The sequence below is a fragment of the Astatotilapia calliptera genome, chromosome 12 (assembly GCF_900246225.1).
Source record: "Astatotilapia calliptera chromosome 12, fAstCal1.2, whole genome shotgun sequence".
Taxonomy (NCBI): Eukaryota; Metazoa; Chordata; class Actinopteri; order Cichliformes; family Cichlidae; genus Astatotilapia; species Astatotilapia calliptera.
The window spans coordinates 7857922-7879416 of NC_039313.1; the positions used below are offsets into that span (position 1 = coordinate 7857922).

General features: G+C 40.5%; 1 protein-coding gene across 2 annotated transcripts in view; it reads left to right on the plus strand.

The window, feature by feature from the left end:
* tacr1a (tachykinin receptor 1a) overlaps window positions 1–21495 on the plus strand; it is a 53072-nt gene that overhangs the window by 11176 nt on the left and 20401 nt on the right. For both annotated transcript variants that reach the window (XM_026186895.1, XM_026186896.1), the window contains exon 2: window positions 9019–9213. In XM_026186895.1, coding sequence (XP_026042680.1) covers window positions 9019–9213 — 195 coding nt within the window. The remainder of the gene's footprint in view (window positions 1–9018; window positions 9214–21495) is intronic.

Here is a 21495-nt window from a genome sequence, read left to right on the forward strand (position 1 = left end):
AATAAAAAATACAACAACACTGAAATATACACTGCAATGGGAAAGTACAAGAGGAAAAAAAGAGACCTCTACTCATGCTGGGCTCCTGTGGGAGGACAGCATGAGAACAGGAAACAAAAAAACTCCTCTGCACAAAAGAGCACATAAATGTCCACAGCACATCATTATGGAACACGTGACAAGCCACAGGGTCGGGTGGGGGTTGAGGAGTAATCCGAAGCGAACACAGCAGCCATCCTGCCCAGCGTTACCATTCCAGCGCGGGCCATACCATTCCGGGCTCAGACCCGCCGTGTTCCCAGGAGGGAACAAGCATCGAAGGCATTTGGAAAGGGAGGGGGGATGAGTGTGTGGATATCAGTGTGTATGTATGTATGTGTGTGTGTGCGCGTGTCCAGAGTTCAGCTGAGACAGTGTCCTTCGCCCTGCCAGGCTAAGTAAACAGTCTTCCAGCCAACCCAGGTGCCCTTGCATGGAATGGGAAGGAACAGACTAAACACAGTCGTTATCAGGGTGTTTTTGTTCGGCTCCAGCCTTGCGACTGCAGCTGGCGCCGAAAGGGTATCCGCATGAAGTGATGGTGCTTTTTACTTTAGTGCGAACAGCTCATATGAATTTCAAAGCTGTTCTAACAGTCCAACACTGGTCTCTCAATCTCCCGTTGGAGAGCCGTGAGCTTCTCCATGATGTTATCAAACTTGCGCTCTGTGATGTTGTCATTCTTGTGCTCAAAGAGCCGATTCTGAGAACTCACTACCACAGCGAGCCTCCCCAAGATGTCATCCAATTTGCGCTCAGAGATGTTATTCCGAGCGAACCCCTCCAAGATGTAATCCAGTCTGCACTCAGAGATCTTATTCTGAGTATTCACGGCAGCCGTGCGTTCTCCAAGATCTTATCCGTGCTGCACTCAATGAGCCCATTTTGAGAAACTCACGCCTTGTCCCATCGTTTCAATCCCAGCGGGCAGCCTTGTGGGGGTTTGAACAGCCGGTTCCGCTTTCTTAATTCTTCGATAAGTCAGGGCCAAGCCAGCTCCGATCGGCAAGAACCCTGTTACCATGGTTCCGAATAGGTAGATATCTTCAGCACTCAGGCTCACCCAAGCCCAAACTTCTCGTTGAGAAAGGGGTGTCAATTGCATTTAGGGACCAGTAGATCAAATCCATAATTCCTCATTTAGGTTTTAGAGAACAGACTGTGAGAGAGTGTTCCAGGGAAAAGTAATACAAAAACACGAGACTAGACAAGGACATAAGACTAACCTGAAACCAAACACTCACAGGAGGAGGAGCAAAATGCACAGAGAAAGATGGCAGAGAGATGCAGAAAGAACACCGGGTTACACAGCGTAATGCAGGGTTACACAGAGTAACGCAGACGACACGACAGAGAGCACAGGAATACACAGGGCTCATATACACAGGGCGGTGATCAGGAAATGGGCAACAGGAGGGAGACACAGCTGGGAGAAACTAGGCTAACGAGGGGAAAAGTACAACTGAACACATTGACATCAGGCATGAACATGAACCTTCAAAGTAAAACACTTTACTAAGACACGGACTAGACAGAGTGAGACAGACTTGACACGGAACTAAACCTACAAAAATAATAACCATAATCAAAACAGTATCACTAAATAATCAGAACATAAATCATAATCAGAAACACACCAAAACATAAGAAACAGAAAAAGCTGGGTCAAAATAACCCAGAACCATGACACTATTGGCCTTGAAAGAGAGGTCAGAGTTCAAATTACATAATATTTTAAATCTTTATACAGTTTCTTCTATATGCTGTCAATACACAAACACACTTGTAAGGATAGTTTCTAAGTTGGTCGATTTTCAACCAATAAATCATTTTGCTGACTTTGGTGGATATAAGCCAAATTTTAACAAACTGTTAACATGACCCCACTCTACACCGTTACAAAGTTTTATCAGAAATCATTCAAAGCTTTTTAAGCTTCTATGTTTGCAAACAGAATGATGACATACGCGCACACACATATGCAAACACTACCAAAAACATAACCTTGTTAGCAACATTCAGTATTCTAACTGATGATTTGGTTATGGTAGTGGCTTATCTCATGCCATGGTACTGACAGCGTGCCTCACTCTGTTTATTAGGTAGGGTATGCTTTGCAGTTATGCAGTTGTTAAAACATCAACCTGTTGATGCTTATCCTAAGCTTGAATTGTCATATGGCTCTTCAAAAAACCAAGGAAACTGTAGGGTCTACTAGTTGTTGTGATCAAGCTAATCGTTAAATATGATTATAGCTGATCGATCAGGAAGTTGCAACAAGATGTAGCTAAGCTGATTTGTTTAGCTAAATTAAATTTCATTCTTCCCAACAACAGTCATCCACACCTCATGATGAGAGCACTAGGAGGAAAGCAGGAAGAGCATGTTTTGTCCTTTCCTATCAGAGATACAGTAAAATGTGTGGTCATGTTTTAGTCACCAGTAATCAGACATTGCTAACGTACAAGGACTCGCACAAATGTAGCAAAGTGCTGTTTGAGCTGCTGATTTGCTGTTAAACGCTGATATGAAGTGTTACTATGGTTACTCATTTGAGAAGTCAAGGGCATGTCGGCCACAAAACACCTAATGTAGAAGAATATAGAAATATAGAAGAGTTATATCATTATAATTAATTAGTGGTGAGAGGAGATACCATCATATACGTTCGCAAACATGATCTCATTGAAACAAAAAAAAACATTGTTATTTTATGTGCTGCAAATATTTCAAAAGACAAGTCGCTCTCAGATCTTCGGTAAATGCACATGCATCATTTAGTCTCAGACATTTAGATAATTTTGAAAAGGTGCCACAGAGCCATGTCACCTCTGAGCAAACAAAAATAAATAAATACTGATTTTAACACTTGTCATTTCCTGTCACTGAACAAAATCTACTCAGGTTAGAGCTTGGAAAAAACAGCCATGAGACTGGATGTGTCTAATTGAGGGCACTTAGCTGACTGGTGGCTGCTGTTATTAATGTTATTATTTAATTTGGTGTCTGTATAGGAAGTTAAAAAAAAAAAAAAGCTACAAGATAATTGAGTGTGGTGGTGCTGAAGTAATTTAAATTACTAGCTTAACTTTGGCTCCATTATTATAAGGCCACATAGGACTGCAAATTTTGACAGTATTTAGTTTTTCTTATACAGGGAGTGCAGAATTATTAGGCAAGTTGTATTTTTGAGGAATAATTTCATTATTGAACAACAACCATGTTCTCAATGAAGCCAAAAAACTCAATATCAAAGCTGAATGTTTTTGGAAGTAGTTTTTAGTTTGCTTTTAGTTTTAGCTATTTTAGGGGGATATCTGTGTGTGCAGGTGACTATTACTGTGCATAATTAGTAGGCAACTTAACAAAAAACAAATATATACCCATTTCAATTTTTTTTTACCAGTGACACCAATATAACATCTCCACATTCACAAATATACATTTCTGACATTCAAAAACAAAACAAAAACAAATCAGCGACCAATATAGCCACCTTTCTTTGCAAGGACACTCAAAAGCCTGCCATCCATGGATTCTGTCAGTGTTTTGATCTGTTCACCATCAACATTGCGTGCAGCAGCAACCACAGCCTCCCAGACACTGTTCAGAGAGGTGTACTGTTTTCCCTCCTTGTAAATCTCACATTTGATGATGGACCACAGGTTCTCAATGGGGTTCAGATCAGGTGAACAAGGTGGCCATGTCATTAGTTTTTCTTCTTTTATACCCTTTCTTGCCAGCCACGCTGTGGAGTACTTGGACGCGTGTGATGGAGCATTGTCCTGCATGGAAATCATGTTTTTCTTGAAGGATGCAGACTTCTTCCTGTACCACTGCGTGAAGAAGGTGTCTTCCAGAAACTGGCAGTAGGACTGGGAGTTGAGCTTGACTCCATCCTCAACCCAAAAAGGCCCCACAAGCTCATCTTTGATGATACCAGCCCAAACCAGTACTCCACCTCCACCTTGCTGGCGTCTGAGTCGGACTGGAGCTCTCTGCCCTTTACCAATCCAGCCACGGGCCCATCCATCTGGCCCATCAAGACTCACTCTCATTTCATCAGTCCATAAAACCTTAGAAAAACCAGTCTTGAGATATTTCTTGGCCCAGTCTTGACGTTTCAGCTTGTGTGTCTTGTTCAGTGGTGGTCGTCTTTCAGCCATTCTTACCTTGGCCATGTCTCTGAGTATTGCACACCTTGTGCTTTTGGGCACTCCAGTGATGTTGCAGCTCTGAAATATGGGCAAACTGGTGGCAAGTGGCATCTTGGCAGGTGCACGCTTGACTTTTCTCAGTTCATGGGCAGTTATTTTGCACCTTGGTTTTTCCACACGCTTCTTGTGACCCTGTTGACTATTTTGAATGAAACGCTTGATTGTTTCGAGCCTATACAGCTTGGAGTAAGACAACATGCATGAAGAGGATGATGTGGACAAAATACTCATTTGCCTAATAATTCTGCACTCCCTGTAAATGTAAAACACAGGGAAGGGACAGTGAACTAGGAACTATAAATATGACACAAGCAGAAAACAATAAAAAGAACCAAACCCATGACAAACAATAAATCAAAGAATATAACTTAAACCAGAATTACACAAACTGGGTCACAACTAGATGTCATCTATGTAGATGAGGAGGCTAATTTTTCTCCATTTTGAGGGGATTCGTGCCTATGCATAGCAATATATGGGACAGGGCATCTCCTTGGTAAATCCAACACTTAACCTTCTAGGACCTGGCGTCCACATATGTGGACATCACATTGTGCGTTATTTAGACCAAAATACTCAATTTTGCTCTACAAGGGCCTGATATCTACTTACGAGGACATTATACTGCTACTGTTCTATCAAAATTTAAATGAATACCTTCATATGTGGCTCTGATTTTTCATAAAAACAAAAATAAGGTAAAATGCATGTCGTGGAAGAGTTTGGGTCTTAGGAGGTTAATGGTGACTTTCGTAATTGGTTTGAAGTTGGCCTTTAGTGTTGCCACGTCCCTGAAATCCTCATCACCCTCATTTGCCATTTCTGCGATTTCGCATCTCATCCAGTAGCAGCTGGTTCATTTGTGCTGTCGTGCTCATTGAGTGCAGTTCGTTTCTTTAGCCAGTAAGTGTGAATGGTGCTGTCCAACTCATCATACTTGAGACACTTTCTTGGATGTCTGCTGCTGGGATGGTAACTGGTTTCTATTCAGGGAAGTCCCTGTGGACTGCTCCTATTGGTTTTGCATGAGTGAGTGGTGGCTGAAGGATTTACAGGTATGCAAAGAGTCTATAATGGCAACAACAGATGCAATACTTCAAATTACATCTCACAAACACAATGAACTCTCACATACAGAAACACACACAAGCTTTGCTACCATCATCCAGCTTCCAGCTACAGATGGAAATTTACGTAATTTGCTGCAAAAAGAAATAGTAAACCAAAAAAAGATGAAGGACCACAAGAAATAGATTAACAATACAATTACCACCGCCTACATTCAAATACAATTTCCGAAAAAAATAAAATAAATAATTAATCAATCACCTTTACTGTCTCATTCTTAATCACTTACATTACAGGAAAACTCTGCAGTAGGTTCATGGTGTTTATATTGAACCACTGCATTGCCATTGCAGTTTTAGGTTCAATTTGTGGATAACTGGAGGTGTATGTCAGACATGACATCCAGCATTTACTGCCCAAGCTACCTGCTACCTTGTGAGAGGGAATCCTATTGAGAGGAATCAGATATTGCCTACAGACAGATGTTTGAAGTACAAAGTCTCAAGGGTGTGTTTACCAAGATATGAATGAAGGGGAGGGAAACACAGGGGTGCTAAGATCTCTACCAGCAAATCCATGAAAATGAAATTACTTTCGGGTAAAGAAGTGTGTCTGTGTCTGAATGTGTTTTTTATTTATTTATTTTTGTAACTGCAGGAGAAGATTAATCTAACAGAACCAGGCCCCAGGTGCAGGCTGTGTGAAGATGCCCCTGAGACAATACAGCACATAAAAGCAGGGTGCAAGATGCTAGCAGGCAAAGCATACATGGAACGCCATAACCAAGTGGCTGACATAGTGTACAAGAACATCTGTACGGAGTGTGGCCTAAGTCCCAAGGTCAATATGAGACACACTCCCCCTAGGGTGGTTGAGAGTGACCAAGCTAAGATCCTGTGGGACTTCCAAATACAGTAAGACCCACTGGTGATGGCTTACCAACCAGAAATGATAGTGGTAGACAAGCAGAGGAAGATGGTTGTAGTAATAAATGTAGCTATACTGAATTGGGGCAACATCAGGAGGAAGGAACATGAAAAGCTCAAGAAAAACCAAGGGCCGAGAGAAGAACTCGAGAACATGCGGAGGGTGAAGGCAAGTGTAGTTTGGTGTCCAGTTTGCATGCCAGTAGGGATAATAATGGTGATTTGGGCTTTTGGGCAAGCGGACCACTGTTCTCTGCAGGTGTGTGTTTGAATCTGACATCACCAGCTTAAATATGACTCACCTACATGAAGGAAAAGCCACATGGCTGCCAGAGCCTTTTGAAGTAGAGCTAAGGTAAAGCCGAGGTACTGATCTCCCGCTTTCAGTGGACTGCAGGGAGCATTTGATTTTAAAAGCCTGCTCTTGTGCTTGATATAATTAGAGTGAGAATATCCATTTAGCAGATTCATTTGGGTTATTAGTGGGATTAAGCCTTTAATTAGACCTCTTTGGCTCAGGATGGCATTTGGCTGGAGAGCTTTTCTGAAAAGAGACGAAAATTAGTAACAGTATACTGTGTACAACAAAAATATCAACATTATAGGCTTTTCACATAGTGTGGGAATTTAGTAATTGAAACTGAAAATCCTTGAGAAATGACTTCCATAAAGAAAACACTTCACCAGATAAGCATACCTTCAAGATTATGGAGCTAGCAGGAAAAACATGAATTAAAGTGCAACTCAGTCAATACAACCAAATCTCTAATAAATGTAAGTCAAAAATCTATACAGAGGTTTAAAATAAGAACTGATGTGGAGTTGATAATTATTTCTTTCTCTCCCTGAAGTATTGTATTTTCAATGAGGAGAAATGAGATCCAACAGAAAAATGACTTTAGATGGACTTTGTAATGAAGCTCAGTGTCAATGATGTGCAAGGTCATTTTAAGTGATTCCTGCACCTCTTCGTCTCTGATGAGGAGCATGAACATGGCAGTGTGAAATCACTACAGAAACGTCGAGGGAGCCTGATGGGAATCCTTCACACATTTTATGAAACACTTTTATGTTGTAATTCCAGTGTCTCTCTAGTAGTGCTGCCACAAACGATTATTTTGATAGTCGACTAGTCAACGATTATTTTTGCGATTAGTCGACTAATCAGATCATGCATCCATTGGACGTAAAACGTACAGCTTATTGCACCAGCATGCATCTGCTCTTATATAACTATCATTAGCTTACAGCTTTAAGTGTTTAAGGTATGTGCTAACTAAAAATAAAGGCAAGATGATAGTTTAGTTGAGGGGCAATCGTGGCTCAAGAGTTGGGAGTTCGCCTTGTAATCGGAAGGTTGCCGGTTCGACCCCCGGCTTGGACAGTCTCGTTGTTGTGTCCTTGGGCAAGACACTTCACCCGTTGCCTACTGGTGGTGGTCAGAGGGCCCGGTGCCTCTGTCAGTGCGCCCCAAGGTGGCTACAATGTAGCTTGCCATCACCTGTGTGTGAATGGGTAGATGACTGGATATGGCTGGATATGTAAAGCGCTTTGGGGTCCTTAGGGACTAGTAAAGCGCTATATAAATACAGGCCATTTACCATTTTATTAAATTTTAATGAAATTTGCAGATTGTTTCGGTGAAGTTTAATAAACTCCTTGCTATCTAAAATATAACAGGACACCGGAGTATATTCTCCAGCATCTCACACTTCTGATAATCAGTTGTCTGCTTGACGTTTATTTAGCTGTGTAAAAACTATAACTTTAATCTCAGCCAAACAGATTTACTCAGGAATAAATAAAATACTAAAAAAAAGCCAAACAATAAAATTTTTAAGTTATCTAAGTGACTTATATATGTTTAACCTGAGTAGCGAAAGACAGTGGTGGGTTTGAAAACGATTTGCCCGGAGTCCGGGGTTCTCACCGGCTCTAGTGAGCTTTGCCCCCGGCTAGCTATCGAGCTAGTGGGTAACAGATGTCGGAGCGCTTTTGAAAATATGTGGTGTCTTGATAAACTGAGCAGATATTTGAGGTTTACACAGCTACATTCTTGCTTGAAAATATGTTAAACTTTATTTTGTGAACCAGAAAGAATAATAAGAGTAACATTAAAACTAACCAGCTGCCGCCATTATTGGAAACTGAGCTGGGCTGCGCTATGAATTCTGGGACAGAGCTACTTCTTCTTCTTCGGGGTTTAACGGCAGCTGGCATCCTTGTACATGCAGTGCTGCCATCTTCTGTTTCAGTCCGTTATTACACTCTTAAATCCTACTACTTATTCATGCGTCTTTTGTGATCTTACAAAGCTTCAATCGACGCGTCGACTATAAAATCAGTCGTCAATGATTTTGATTGTCGACGTAATCGTGACTAGACCACTAATCGTAGCAGCCCTACTCTCTAGGGAGCATAGTTTCACGATCCCGTGCAGAAAAAAATCATCTTCAAAGTCTAAATAATTTTTGAACAAATGAAAACGTCATGTGATTTTCAACCTGTAAATATGAAAGAAAAAAGGTCATGTTTTTACTGGTGCTGAGTGGGCAAGTACGTGTGAATATTCACATCCCAGAGGTCATGTTCAAGTTATTCTCAAGAAACTCTATTTCTGTGAGTGTTTTTACTCTTTGCCCACGTCAAGGACTTAAATAACTTGTGATCCCATGCTAAAAAAAAAAAAAATCTTCTATCTGTAAAGCTCTTTATTCTGTCCTATATTCTTCTTTCATGTAAACCATGAAGCATTTGTGTCCCTGCAGGTACATGGCCATCATCCACCCTCTGCAGCAGCGCATGTCCTCCACAGAGACCAAGGTGGTGGTGGGTGTGATCTGGGTTCTGGCTCTGCTCCTGGCTTTTCCTCAGTACTACTATTCCAACACGGCTGAGGTCCCTGGCCGTGTGGTGTGTTACATCGACTGGCCAGAATACACTGTGTTTGACTTCAAAAAGATGTGAGTGAGTCTCTCTGGCAAGCAGCTATTCAAGTCAACAAGCCTAGCTAATTATTTTCCCATCAACAACAAATTTGGGAGGTTTGTGAAATTTGTGTGTATTCAGTGAAAATGATTAAAGCTTTCAAAGTAAGTCAAGTGACGGCACTCAGACAAACCGCCTGTGGGACAACAAAAAAGAAGAGCTGACTCAAAAGCCTAATGTAAACAGAACCTACGGCCTCATTTGGCTGTTTATTAAACCACAGAAGACTGACTGCTTGTGGTGCATTTTGGACAAGTGCCCTTGCTGAGCTATTGATTCCAGCTTGTCTAAAAGCCAGCCTCAATTCTATAAATGAAAGAGCCTGTTCAGTCATCAACTTAAGTAGCCAAATGTGGACTTGATTTATTTTTTATTTTGTTATCTGAAATGCGACAGATTAAGAGAGTTAAGCCAGAGGGTCACACAGAATTCAAAATAGAGTTATTACCAGCATTCAAGGAAATTTTACTCCTGAGGTTTCTAATTCAGTCATGTGGAGTCAAAGTCTTCTCTCTTATTGTAAAAATGTATTTTATTTTATTTTTTTATTTAAAAGTGGTCATTGTCTCTCATGCAGCAAAAACACCTTTTCATTAATGTTCTCTTTACTGGGGAACATTTGGAAGAAACATCTGCCTGGCAGACACTACACATTTACACATTTAACCAGTTTTAATGCACTGCTACAGCCTATTACTGTCACATTTTTATAAACCAGGCTGCTTTTAGGTTTTATGACAATTGGCAAAAAGAGGAATAGGTATTTTACTCAATAATACAATAACAAACATGAAGTTATTGTCATGATTCGTTGTGTGGCAGGCAGGAGAAGGACCCAAGATGCAGACTCACAGACACGGGGATAAACTTACAGATCACAGTTTTAATGCTGGCTTAATGGTGAAACACAAAACAGTACTGAACTAAACTGGAAAAACTAAACATGAGATGTACCAGGAACCACGGGGAGAATAACACACAACATGAGGGAGAACGCGACGCCGAACAGAGGAAGACGCAGACAGAAATACACAGAGGGTTAACGAGGAAAGTGGGAACACACGGGGAACACAGCTGACACAGATAACCATAACGAGACAGGGCGGGGTGAACATAACACTGACGGGAGACGGGCAGAGTCAAACAGGAAGTACAGAGGTTCAGACAGGAGGAGAGAGCACGGGGAGAACACAGACATAACAGGCTGGGGAAAACATGGAATAAAACACGAAAGGGGACAAGGGCTCATGAATACATAGAGGGGCACACAGGGGGTGAGAGTCACAAAGGGAAAGCACACAGGGAACAACATAACAGGGCAACTCAGGAAACAGAACCTAAACAGGGAACTGAATACAAAAATACAAGAGAACTAAGAATACTGGGCCAACACGGCCCAGGACCATGACAGTTATGATTTAATGGCTAATTTAAAATACTAATAAATGCAAAAATCAAGAATATCACTTCAAATGTGTAGGTCAGAAACTTTGGAGTTTTTGTTAGTTAAATGGTGGAAACTAATTAGTTAGTTGAATATCTTTTAATTACTTAAGTCTGTCTTATGGAGATGTTTGATGGAAGCAACTATTGTTTTCTGCTGAAGTTTTCACATCCTAATCATACTGTTGGAAGTCCGGGTTACCGACTGGCTCCCTAAATTATCTGTATTTTCCAGTTTAGGCTGATTTCAAAGAGCCTTTAGTGCCAAAATCTTTTAGCATCAGACTGTGTTTATTCTTCTGAAGACAGAAGGCAAAACCCAAACAACACACCCTTAGAGAAGTAGATGTGGACCTTAAGTGAAACAGCATTTAAACAGAAAAATAATATCACTAAAAGCTGCAAAAACCTAGTAGTAAACAGAGTACTAAATGATATTAAGTCAGAAAAACATGAAAGGAGGAGCTGGGGTGGATTTGTGTTTCAGAGTGGATCGCAGATGGGCAGCAACAACTGTGGGCAGGGTGCAGCAGCTTAAATATTGTGCCCTATCTGAGATTTGGATTGGATGGACCCACCGGCCAATGGCTTGGTGTTGAGATGAGCTCACCTGTTGAGATTGGTGCTGTGCTTGACTTTGTGGTCTGCTTGAACTAATGCCTGATGTTATCCACTGGCAGATTTGAGTACTCTCATCATGTATTATATGAAACTGTGTGAGTGCTGCAGAGGTTTGACAAGATGTGTGGCAGATATTTGGATGAGAGATGCTGCAAGTTAAAGAAGGTTAAAACAGGCTCTTCAAATGGTTTACTACTACTATGTGAGCCTGGTCAGGCAGTTCATTCAGGCATGACCAGTCAGCACCCTTTCCTCCAATTATCATGTTTCCTCTGGTTGCTAAAATAGGACCAAAGAGCTTTCATATCAAGGCAGTGAGTGAACATTAACATGAATCATTTTAACACCATATTTATGCATTGCCTGAGCAGAGGAAACAGCAAAAGCTGTCACTTCTGTCGAAGTGCTCCAAATGCATTTCCCCTCACCCCGTGATCTGAGATCAAAGAAAAGGCAAAGAAATGTATTGTTGTGCAAATGCGCCTGTTAATCTTCTCTCTGCACACACGGACACCTTGCTGTGTTATACAAACTTCAGAAGGTGCTTTAGCCAAAGCTGGATAAACACAGCATATCTAAAAAGGACGAATCCCCACTTTACACCACCCCAGTGACCTGCAGTTTCTCCTGCTTGTCTTCTTGTAATCCTAGTGGGATGACTGTCCAATACCACATATGATGCCAATAACACAGGTAGATTCTACAAATGTTAACACAGAAAAACACCCACACAATGACACACAAACACAGGCTGATCGCAGCCCCACTGATGGCACCCTCTCAGCTCATCAGCAGCGATGTTTACTCTGCTTCGGTGCCAGTCTGCCACTGCCGTCCCCATATTCTCCCACATTTCTCCATGGAAATATAGCTTATTATGAACATCACAACAGCAATTTCATTGTTCATGATGGGGTGCCTGCTACACTTATTATTTTTTTTAATGAAACCATAATCAGTGACATGCCGGAGCTGAGTGAGAAAACAGTTACTAAGCTGAGCTAACAAGACTGTAAATAACACTTGTGATTAAAGCCCAACGCTTTGACTTTGCAGTCAGTGGGAATTAGTATGCAAGGTCTCATAGGTGGGTATTAATAGATGTTACTGCATGCTTTCACTGACAGCTTGCAAACTATTCCCCCTTAACATGCTACAGCATGTTTTGGGCATTGTAAAATTGCACGACATGAGCCTGTCATTAGTGACAGTGAAGCAGTCTGGAGTTGTCCTCCTGTTACCTCCAGTAATCTTTTGCCTCTGTTAGCAAGAAAAGTCAAAAAACAGCTGACCTTCCTTCCATATATATCTATAAAGTTATCTATCTATATATCTATATATAGATATATTTATTTATGTATTTATATTTATATTTATATGAACGCTACTATTGAACAACAGGCATGCATCCATTTGTTCCCATGTGTTAAAAATGTATTCCATATTCATTAATTATTATGCATTTAAAGACACACATGCACACACACACATTAACCTGTATATATAAATTACTGTGTGTAATTTGTCAGTGCAGCTGTGACCTCCACTGAGTAAGGTTTTATTGATTTTGCTTGTATGTCAGTTAGGTGATATATTGCAGCTTCCTTTCCCTAAAGCGTCATTCATCACTTAGAAATAAGAGCCTGCTCGGGCCCTCTGAGCAGAATGACTCTGTCAAGGAGTCGATCTGGTAAGTGTCATGTCGCAGCTCCAGTAGAAATCTAGACATAACATCCTGTGTTACTCGACCACTCTTTCTAGAAAGGCCTGTTCCACAGTGTGAACCAAATCTCAGTGAGGAAGTCTGTTAATATCAACAAAAGAAGTTCCATAATCAATCGTGAACTTCTGCAGCAGGAAATGTGATCAAATGAGTCTCTAACTAAGCTTCTAAACTACTACAAAAAGAACATTTTACTAACCACACAGCTACTAAGTGCTCTATATATTCAATGTATTTTATTTTATTTTTTTACAAATATCAACAAAACTAACAAGTCGGAGAAACTCAAATACACCCAAATACGAGGCCATAACAACCATTATGAACTGTAAAACGTGCTGGCATTGGAAATGCTCCTCCTTTAGGAATGTGGTCAACTCAGGTGGAGGAAAACAGCTGCGAGCAAGAAACAAACCTCCAGCTTTTTTTTTTTCAGAACTACGACTGTGCTCATTAATCTGATTTGTGGAGATGGCTTTCATCTCAGTGAAGCTGTATTTTAATGGCATTTGAGTTTGTAGGAAGTGTAGAATTTTAGAGTAATGCTACAAAACTGCCAGCCGAGACTGATTATACACGAATGTTAGTGACTGGAGAGCTGCTTTGTCAACAAAACAGGAGCTTAAATAACTGGATATTTGAAATCATATTTGGAAACACTGGCACACAAGCACAGACTCACATACAGTACAAAGCAAGAACCTATAAGAAGTTTCACAGAGAATACAAATGACAACAAAAGTACCAAATACTGAGAAGAGAAAAACCACAGATAATCTGTCAAAGAAGGAAAAGACTATAGCGATGATTGGGAAATGAGAAACAGGTAGAAACATTCAGGGAATTGCAGAAGCTGAAAAATAAATGAAATAGTCAAAAAAAAAAAGATGTGTTTAGTCCATAGGTTCTCACAAGGTCAAAGTAAAAAAGATTTCATATTTATTTCTAGATTATTTGTTCGTCGTATCTTCTTTCCTTCTCTACCTTCATGTAGAGATGATCCAGTGTAAATCCTGCCATTTATTTGGGCTTTTTGTGACTAAAGTTGAACTTGATTAATGATCATGCTTAATGATTAATGAAGCTATGGCTATTATTGTAAACTTTTCATATGTAGATTAGCAAATTATAATATTAGTCAAAGATACCCAAGTAAATTCAAAGTGCAGTTTTTAAAGGATCATTTCAGGTTTTAAAGGAAATCCTAAAAGGTTGATCATTAATATGCAAATCGTCATGACCATTGATCAACAACCACTGATCAAAGACCACTGATCAATGGCCATGAGTACCATTCACAGCGAGTTGGGGAATGGCTACAATCACAGCATTTTAAGATGGCGAAAGATGTACGCTTAGGCCCCCTCCTCGATTCAGAGATGGTCTTTCCCTTTTCACGTAAATGGCCTCCTTGACTCTGCACTCAAACCAGGGTTTCTCCCCATTCAGGATGTGTACATCCTCATCATTGAAAGAGTGTCCACTGGCCTGTAGGTGTAAATAGACTGCAGAGTCCTGGCCTGACGAGATAGCTCTTCTGTGTTGTGCCATCCATTTAGCCAGAGGTTATTTGGTTTCCCTGATGTCTAATTATCAAGTATCATTGTGCAATGTACTGTTTATAAGGTTGGGGAAACCTGCAGTCAGCTGAGACTGAAGAAGTCACTTGGATGAGTGATGAAACGTTTCTCCCACTGAAAACGCTACGTCCAGATGAACAGAATCAACCTTTTAGGATTTACTTACCTGGATGATTGAGCATGCATCAAGACTTTTTAAAGAAAAGCGGCTATTCAAACCTACCTCACCCTGTGAAATAGCCCCAGTCTTGTTAAATTATGAGTTAACTGTGACCAACCACAATTATGCTTGGAAATTCTCAGTCTCAGTTAGACTGAGTGTTCACTGGACAAAAATGGTATCCATGAGATAAAAAGAACAAAAAAGCTTGTCTCACATTTGCTGATCATCTTGAGGAACCCCAAGACTTTGGGGAAAATAGTTGGCAAAAAGTTGAACTTTTTGGAAGGTTTGAGTCTCGTTACATCTGGCATAAAACTAACATAGCATTTCATAAAAAGGAGATCATACCAACAGTCAAACATGGTGGTGTGATGGTCTGGGTCTGCTTTGCTGCTTCAGGATAACCTGCTGAGATTAAGAGTTCTTCTTTCTACCACAACATCCTGAGGGAGAATGTGTGACAGCTCAAGTACATGTAGTACACCAAAACACATGAATGGCTAAAAAAAATAAAACAAAATTCATCTTTTGGAGTGGTCTAGTCAAAGTCCGGAGTTATATCCAATTAAGATGCTTTGGTGTAACTTTAAACGGTTTATTCCTGCTTGAAAACCAGTGTGACTTAAAAGAAATGTGCAAAGAAAAGTGGGCCATAGTTCCTTCACAGTCAGAGGAAAGACTCACTGACAGTTATCATAAACGCTTGACTGAAGCCCAACCAATTATTAGGTTTAGGGAGCAACTGCTTTTTCAAATTTTTCAATGTTCAAGGTACACCTGTGGGTTTAATGTTACCTGCTGCTGAAGGTTCAAAACCTCAGCGGCAGAGTGGCACGACTTGCAACACTTTTTGTGATTTACTGTTGAGTATTAATTGATGTTATGAATTGTGGGACTGCATTACCTCCTTCATGTTCATAAGAGATGCTTCAGTGTGTCCTCCGCAACAAGAGATAATAAATGAAGCACTAAATCACCTTTCCTGAGTCATGTTACTGCAAATATACACAGTTCTGGGGTCGCTGCTTACAGTTCCTCAACCACAAAGACAGAAGGTAAAACAACCAAAGATCAGGGGGAACAGAAACAAAGAAAAACCAAAATACAAAATCTGGCAACACAGAGAGAACCAGGCCTGTTAAATATTTTACTGACCCGATAAAGGAGCATATGCACTGAGTGTATATCAGACATTTCCATTATGTGTGTAATGCTGCTTAATCTTGGCGGCTTTCTGCTATAAGACTCTCCTCAGAACCCACAACATTTATCTATTACTGCTGCTGAAATACTAAGTCGATAATGCCCAGATAACTGCAATATATAAACAGCAACAGCACACATAGATAGTAGCTGGTGTTTGTGAGCACCAGCACAAGCTTTCACACCTTTAGAGAATATGTGTGTCAAGAAATGATGTCACAGACAGATTTTTTCCTTCCTGTCTGCAGCAAAAAAACAGCCAACAATGAGCATTTAAGCCACACAAATGATTTTATTTCTGGAATATCGACACCGATTTTCTTTTGTGATTTGTCGGCAGCCATTGCAATGAACACAATCTTGACCGTGGCTCAAGATTTGGCAGTTCGTCTTGTAATCAGAAGGTTGCCCGAAGGTTGCCGGGTTCGAGCCCCGGTTTGGACAGTCTCGGTTATTTACTTCACCCGTTGCCTACTGGTGGTGGTCAGAGGGCCCGGTGGCGCCAGTGTCCGGCCTCTGTCAGTGCACCCCAGGGTGGATGTGGCTACAATGTAGCTTGCCATCACCAGTGTGTGAATGCGTGCGTGAATGGGTGGATGACTGAATGTGTAAAGCGCTTTGGGGTCCTTAGGGACCAAGTAAAGCGCTATACAAATACAGGCCATTTACCATTCTGTAACTGAGTGAAAAGAAATCTAAAATGGGGGAAAATACCACAACATATTAACACGTGGGGAGGTTTTAAACGCTGACCCACAGTTGGTTCACCTGCCAGAATTACACAACTATTAACCAGATAATTACTTCTGCTCTGAGCACTGGACATAAATATCAAACTGTAAGTTAATTTTCTAAAATCTTGTGGTGTATTCATCAAAGCCAAAATGGTGCAGAATGACAGAACCATGCAACGTGTGGATTCGTGAGTCTATATATCAGCTACTGAGTATTCACTGTTTTCTTTAATATAAAATGGACAAAATCATTAAAATTACATTTGCAGCTTTCTAAAGCTAATGTAGCCTCCATGTTAGGCCCCAGTTTGACAGAAAATATAAATGTAAAAGAATGAATATTATGAAGTTAGTTACACAATTCCAACATGTCCAGATATAAAGAAGATTGTTTAATTAAAGTAACCTTTTAACACTTTTCCCTAACACCAGTAGGACAGACTAGAGATGTAAAAGCTGAACTGTGTTCAAATTGTGGAAGCCATAAATTTCAATGATAGAAATAGTTCTCGCATAGTAGTTCACTTCAGTCCTCTGTCTTAAAGTGTTTTAGTGTTTTGAAAGAGGGTGTGATAAATTGAGGGTGGCTCTTCACTGTGAAACCAAAGGACACTCCACACTGAGACAGTACAAAACTAACATTGCCATCTCTTTTGACTCTGAAGATCCAAACATTATCCACTAAGACTTTAACCTAGCAATAATAATCAGAAAAGGTTTAACTGGGGCTAAGGATCAAGTAAGCCAAATGGTAAATTCCCATAAACCATCTGCACAGTCGGTCTTCTTTTCTAACAGGTACATCTCTGTTTAGACATAATTCAGTTATAAGGCACTTATGCTTTAGCTTTATTCTCCATATTCTTATGTTTTCTTTTGTACATAGTCTGTAGTAGCTATTTAAGCTAGTTTTAAGCATATTATGACTTTATTTCTTACCTTCAGTTTGGAAGCTAACAGGAAAAAAACCTAGTCACATAGGCCTGAAGACCAGCTAGCAACCCCATGGTGACCTCCAGAAAAAAATACTCACTTAAACAATCTCTAGGTCCCTATTACTGAGTCTTTAGCTGTCGATTTCACATCGACTGCCAGACGTCTTGAGCAACCACATGCAATCGTTTCGGGAAATATTCCTTGTGCTAAAAGCTGTTGGTTAACAGGGTATCGCCAGCCAGTGTCACTGGAACAGTAATAGCTAGGGATTCAACAAGAATCATGACCATAATCATAAGCATACAAGAAATGAGAATGTTTGAATGTGGTGATGAGGGAAAATCATCATAGTGAAAAAAGACCAAACATTTTAAAAAATGAAAACTAAGAAGTTCAAAAATAAACAGAAAAGTAAAATCAGCTTTAATGGATAAACCTGACTTTGTGTAGCTACTTTGTTAGTTTTGGGTATCTAAATTATGTCTCTGTGGACTCTCATTTATTAAATGGTTAAAAAAAAGGCCTGTATTTGTATAGCGCTTTACTTAGTCTCTATGGACCCCAAAGCGCTTTACACTACATTCAGTCATCCACCCATTCACACACACATTCACACACTGGCTACACTGTAGCCGCAGCTGCCCTAGAGCACACTGACTGAGGCGAGGCTGCCGGACACTGGCGCCACCGGGCCCTCCGACCACCACATTTGACATTAACATTAGTGGATTGCTTGAGTCATTTTATTTCATTGAGTAATTTCATTACATTTCACTACACTGGTTATTTACACAATGTAGAGCCAAAATGTAAGCATAGGAAGCTTTTTTTTCTGTGAAGCTGGATGTAGTAATAAATTTAAAGCCATTTCAAGTATGCTAATCTGAAGCTTAAGTGAGTGATTCAGTCAGATCCTTGCTTGCTTTACATGTCTGCATCATAATTCATTGTCTAGAGAGGGGAGACCGTATGAAGGACCGCTTCAGAATGAGTGCATATGCCATATGCATCTGGTGCCATTTTTGGCAATGATGTAAAGTCTCTGAAGGCTCTTTGAATAAAAAAGCACCACATGAAGACAGTTTTGAAACACAATGGGAGGCCATTTACGTCTGTGAGTCAGAAAGCTCACCTTGACATCTTTACCCAGGGTGGCACTGACAAGTCTTACTGACGTGAATGCTTATGACATTAAAGCTAAAGAGAGGCTGTAAATTTTAATATGTGAATTTTAATTGAATTTTGCCTTGTTCAAACAGATATGTAAAGATAGTTACCTTATGATTTAGAAATGATTATTACCTTTAACATGCATTTTCATTCAGGGATTTAGCAAGCTATTATGCTCAAAAAATCGAGAACTGACGCCAGACATAATAAGCAGAGGAAATATTTCATGTGTTTACGTCTATATTCACCAAAATATGATGGTATCTTGCACTATAAAGTACTTTGAGGCAACTGTTGCTGTGATTTGGCGCTATATACAGGGTGGGCCATTTATATGGCCCACCCTGTATTTTCTGGATACACTGTGCTTTTTCAGCATTCAAAGATTGATGACACCGTGTCAGAGCACTGGCTATGAATTTCAGAAGGATCAGGCCTTAACTTAACAGAAAAGTTAGCAACAGTTCTTTTCCTATTACAGCTACATCCACTTCTGTCGTGCCTAGGCTGCTCTCTAGGGCTGGGTATCATCACTGATTTCTATAATCCATTCGATTCTGGTTTTCAAAGTCCCGATTCAATTCAACTTAGCCTCAGACAGTCAGAAATATTATAATTCTGATCATTTATCAGTACTGACTTCTTCAGAATTGTGAACATCACAGCAGATGCCTTTGTGTGAAAGTAACTGAGAATAAAACACAGAAAAACATGAAGGAGATTTTCCTGGTCTGGCTTTTTATAGCAGATAACCTTAAAAATATTCTACAATGTTCTGCGTATAAAGTTTAAATTTCTTCAGTATTGAATAACAGAAAAAATAGGCTTTCTTGTCTGAGGTCATTTAAGTGAAAACAAGAAGAGAAAAAGACAGCAGCCACAGCGCTGTAAACAACGGTAGACTGGTGGGTAATAAGCGAATGAATAATACAGAAAACAGAGATTGGAGACGGGAATGTGTTCTTGAAGTACAGAGAGAGATAGAGCGAGAGCTAGCTGTGCATGAAGTCGTGGAAGCAAAACAGCAAAATTCATGACGACATTGATCAAATGTGAAGCGCAGTTTGCTGCTTCTTTTGCTGTTGGCTCGGTAAATTTTGGTTGGAGAGAGACAAAACCTGCAGCTCAGAATCAGCGCAAAAAGACGTAAACACAGCGTGGACCGGACGCATCAGGATCGCTAAGCTCCGACTGTGTGTCCGTCTACAGGCCGTCGGGTGAGAAAGCCGAGAAAGACAAAGTTGCGTCTGTCCGTTCTGTCTTTACGTCTTTGTGTGGAATCCGTGTACCTGCTCTCATTTGCTGTTTGGTTGTTGTTGAAATGGTTTTGTGAGCTTTAATCTGAGAATCTGGCGTTTCTGGCAAAACACAGTTATATTTAAAAGTCGATTCAGGATTTAATGAATTGATATCGCTTTATTCAAGCTACTCACCTCCCACTTCCACCTGCACTTTCAACTGGACCACGGTCAATCAGAGAGGTCCCGCCTCTGACTATCTCTGATTGGTTTAGTCCACGATAGGGGCAAAATGTGTGTCTGTTGTTGACCACAGGGAAGGTTGCAGATTTTTTTTTTTTTTGCTATCCGAACAGTTGGTCGCACAGGTGCAACCAAATATTTTTTTTTAGTCGCACCACTGAAAAATTTGGTCGCATTTGCGACCAAATTGGTCGCACTCTAGAGCCTTGTACTGGGTGTGTTGCTAAGGCAAGCAAACAAACTATCTCGCTCTCTGTGATGCTATATGGCCACAGCCATAGCTGGACTGGCCATCGGGCATACCGGGCATTTGCCCGGTGGGCCGCTGGCAATTTTTTGTTTTTATGGGCCGATGGATTTTTTTTTTTTCAGGGTATATATAATGAAAGGTGTTGGATTGGCCAATTAGTCATGATCGACTCTGGGCTGGACCAATTACAGCCGAGGAGGCCGGATGCACCCTCCCGCTTGTTTAACAATCGCGTGATTTTCACGCATTGCATGCCGGGAACTCGTGGCAAAACAATCCAACGACCGCATCAAATGCAAGCATTTGCAGCACCGCAAAACGTTCATTCTCCGGTTTCAATGCCTTCTTGTTTTTTCTTTGCCGCACAAAAAAGGAATGTACAAAACAAAAGGAGAACAATGCCGGTCCGTACAAAGACAGACTCGACGAAAAGACAAAGAAAAGATACGAGGAAAAAATCAAAGGAGTGAAAGGGTCAGACCCTTACGAGCACACAGAGTGGACCAAAGACGTTAGCGTGCTGCCCAACTTTCACCACGCTCAGATTTATAATTATATGGTTCTTGGAGTGAGTGCATACACTCATGAAGTTTAGTAACTTCAGGTCACTGCAACAAGCCCAGGTACAGTTTACCGACGGATGGGTACAGGACCTTGAAATGCACCGTGTAGAATGAAAGACCATCGTACGAACAAAGGTACGTTTACCAGTCTCACAAATCGTCGTCATAAATACACATTCGTTAACCGTTTATTAATATAACCTTTGAGCTCAACCGCAATTAATTAGTAATGGAAATAATTTCTGGTAGCATTACAGAAATGTAGCAGTGACAATAATATTGTATGCTGTAATCGTACTGGACAATTAGTGATACAAAACAACTGTTTTATCCTGTGAATAAAAGTATATGTTTTTGTCAATGTACCATGGTAATAACAGAAGCAAAACG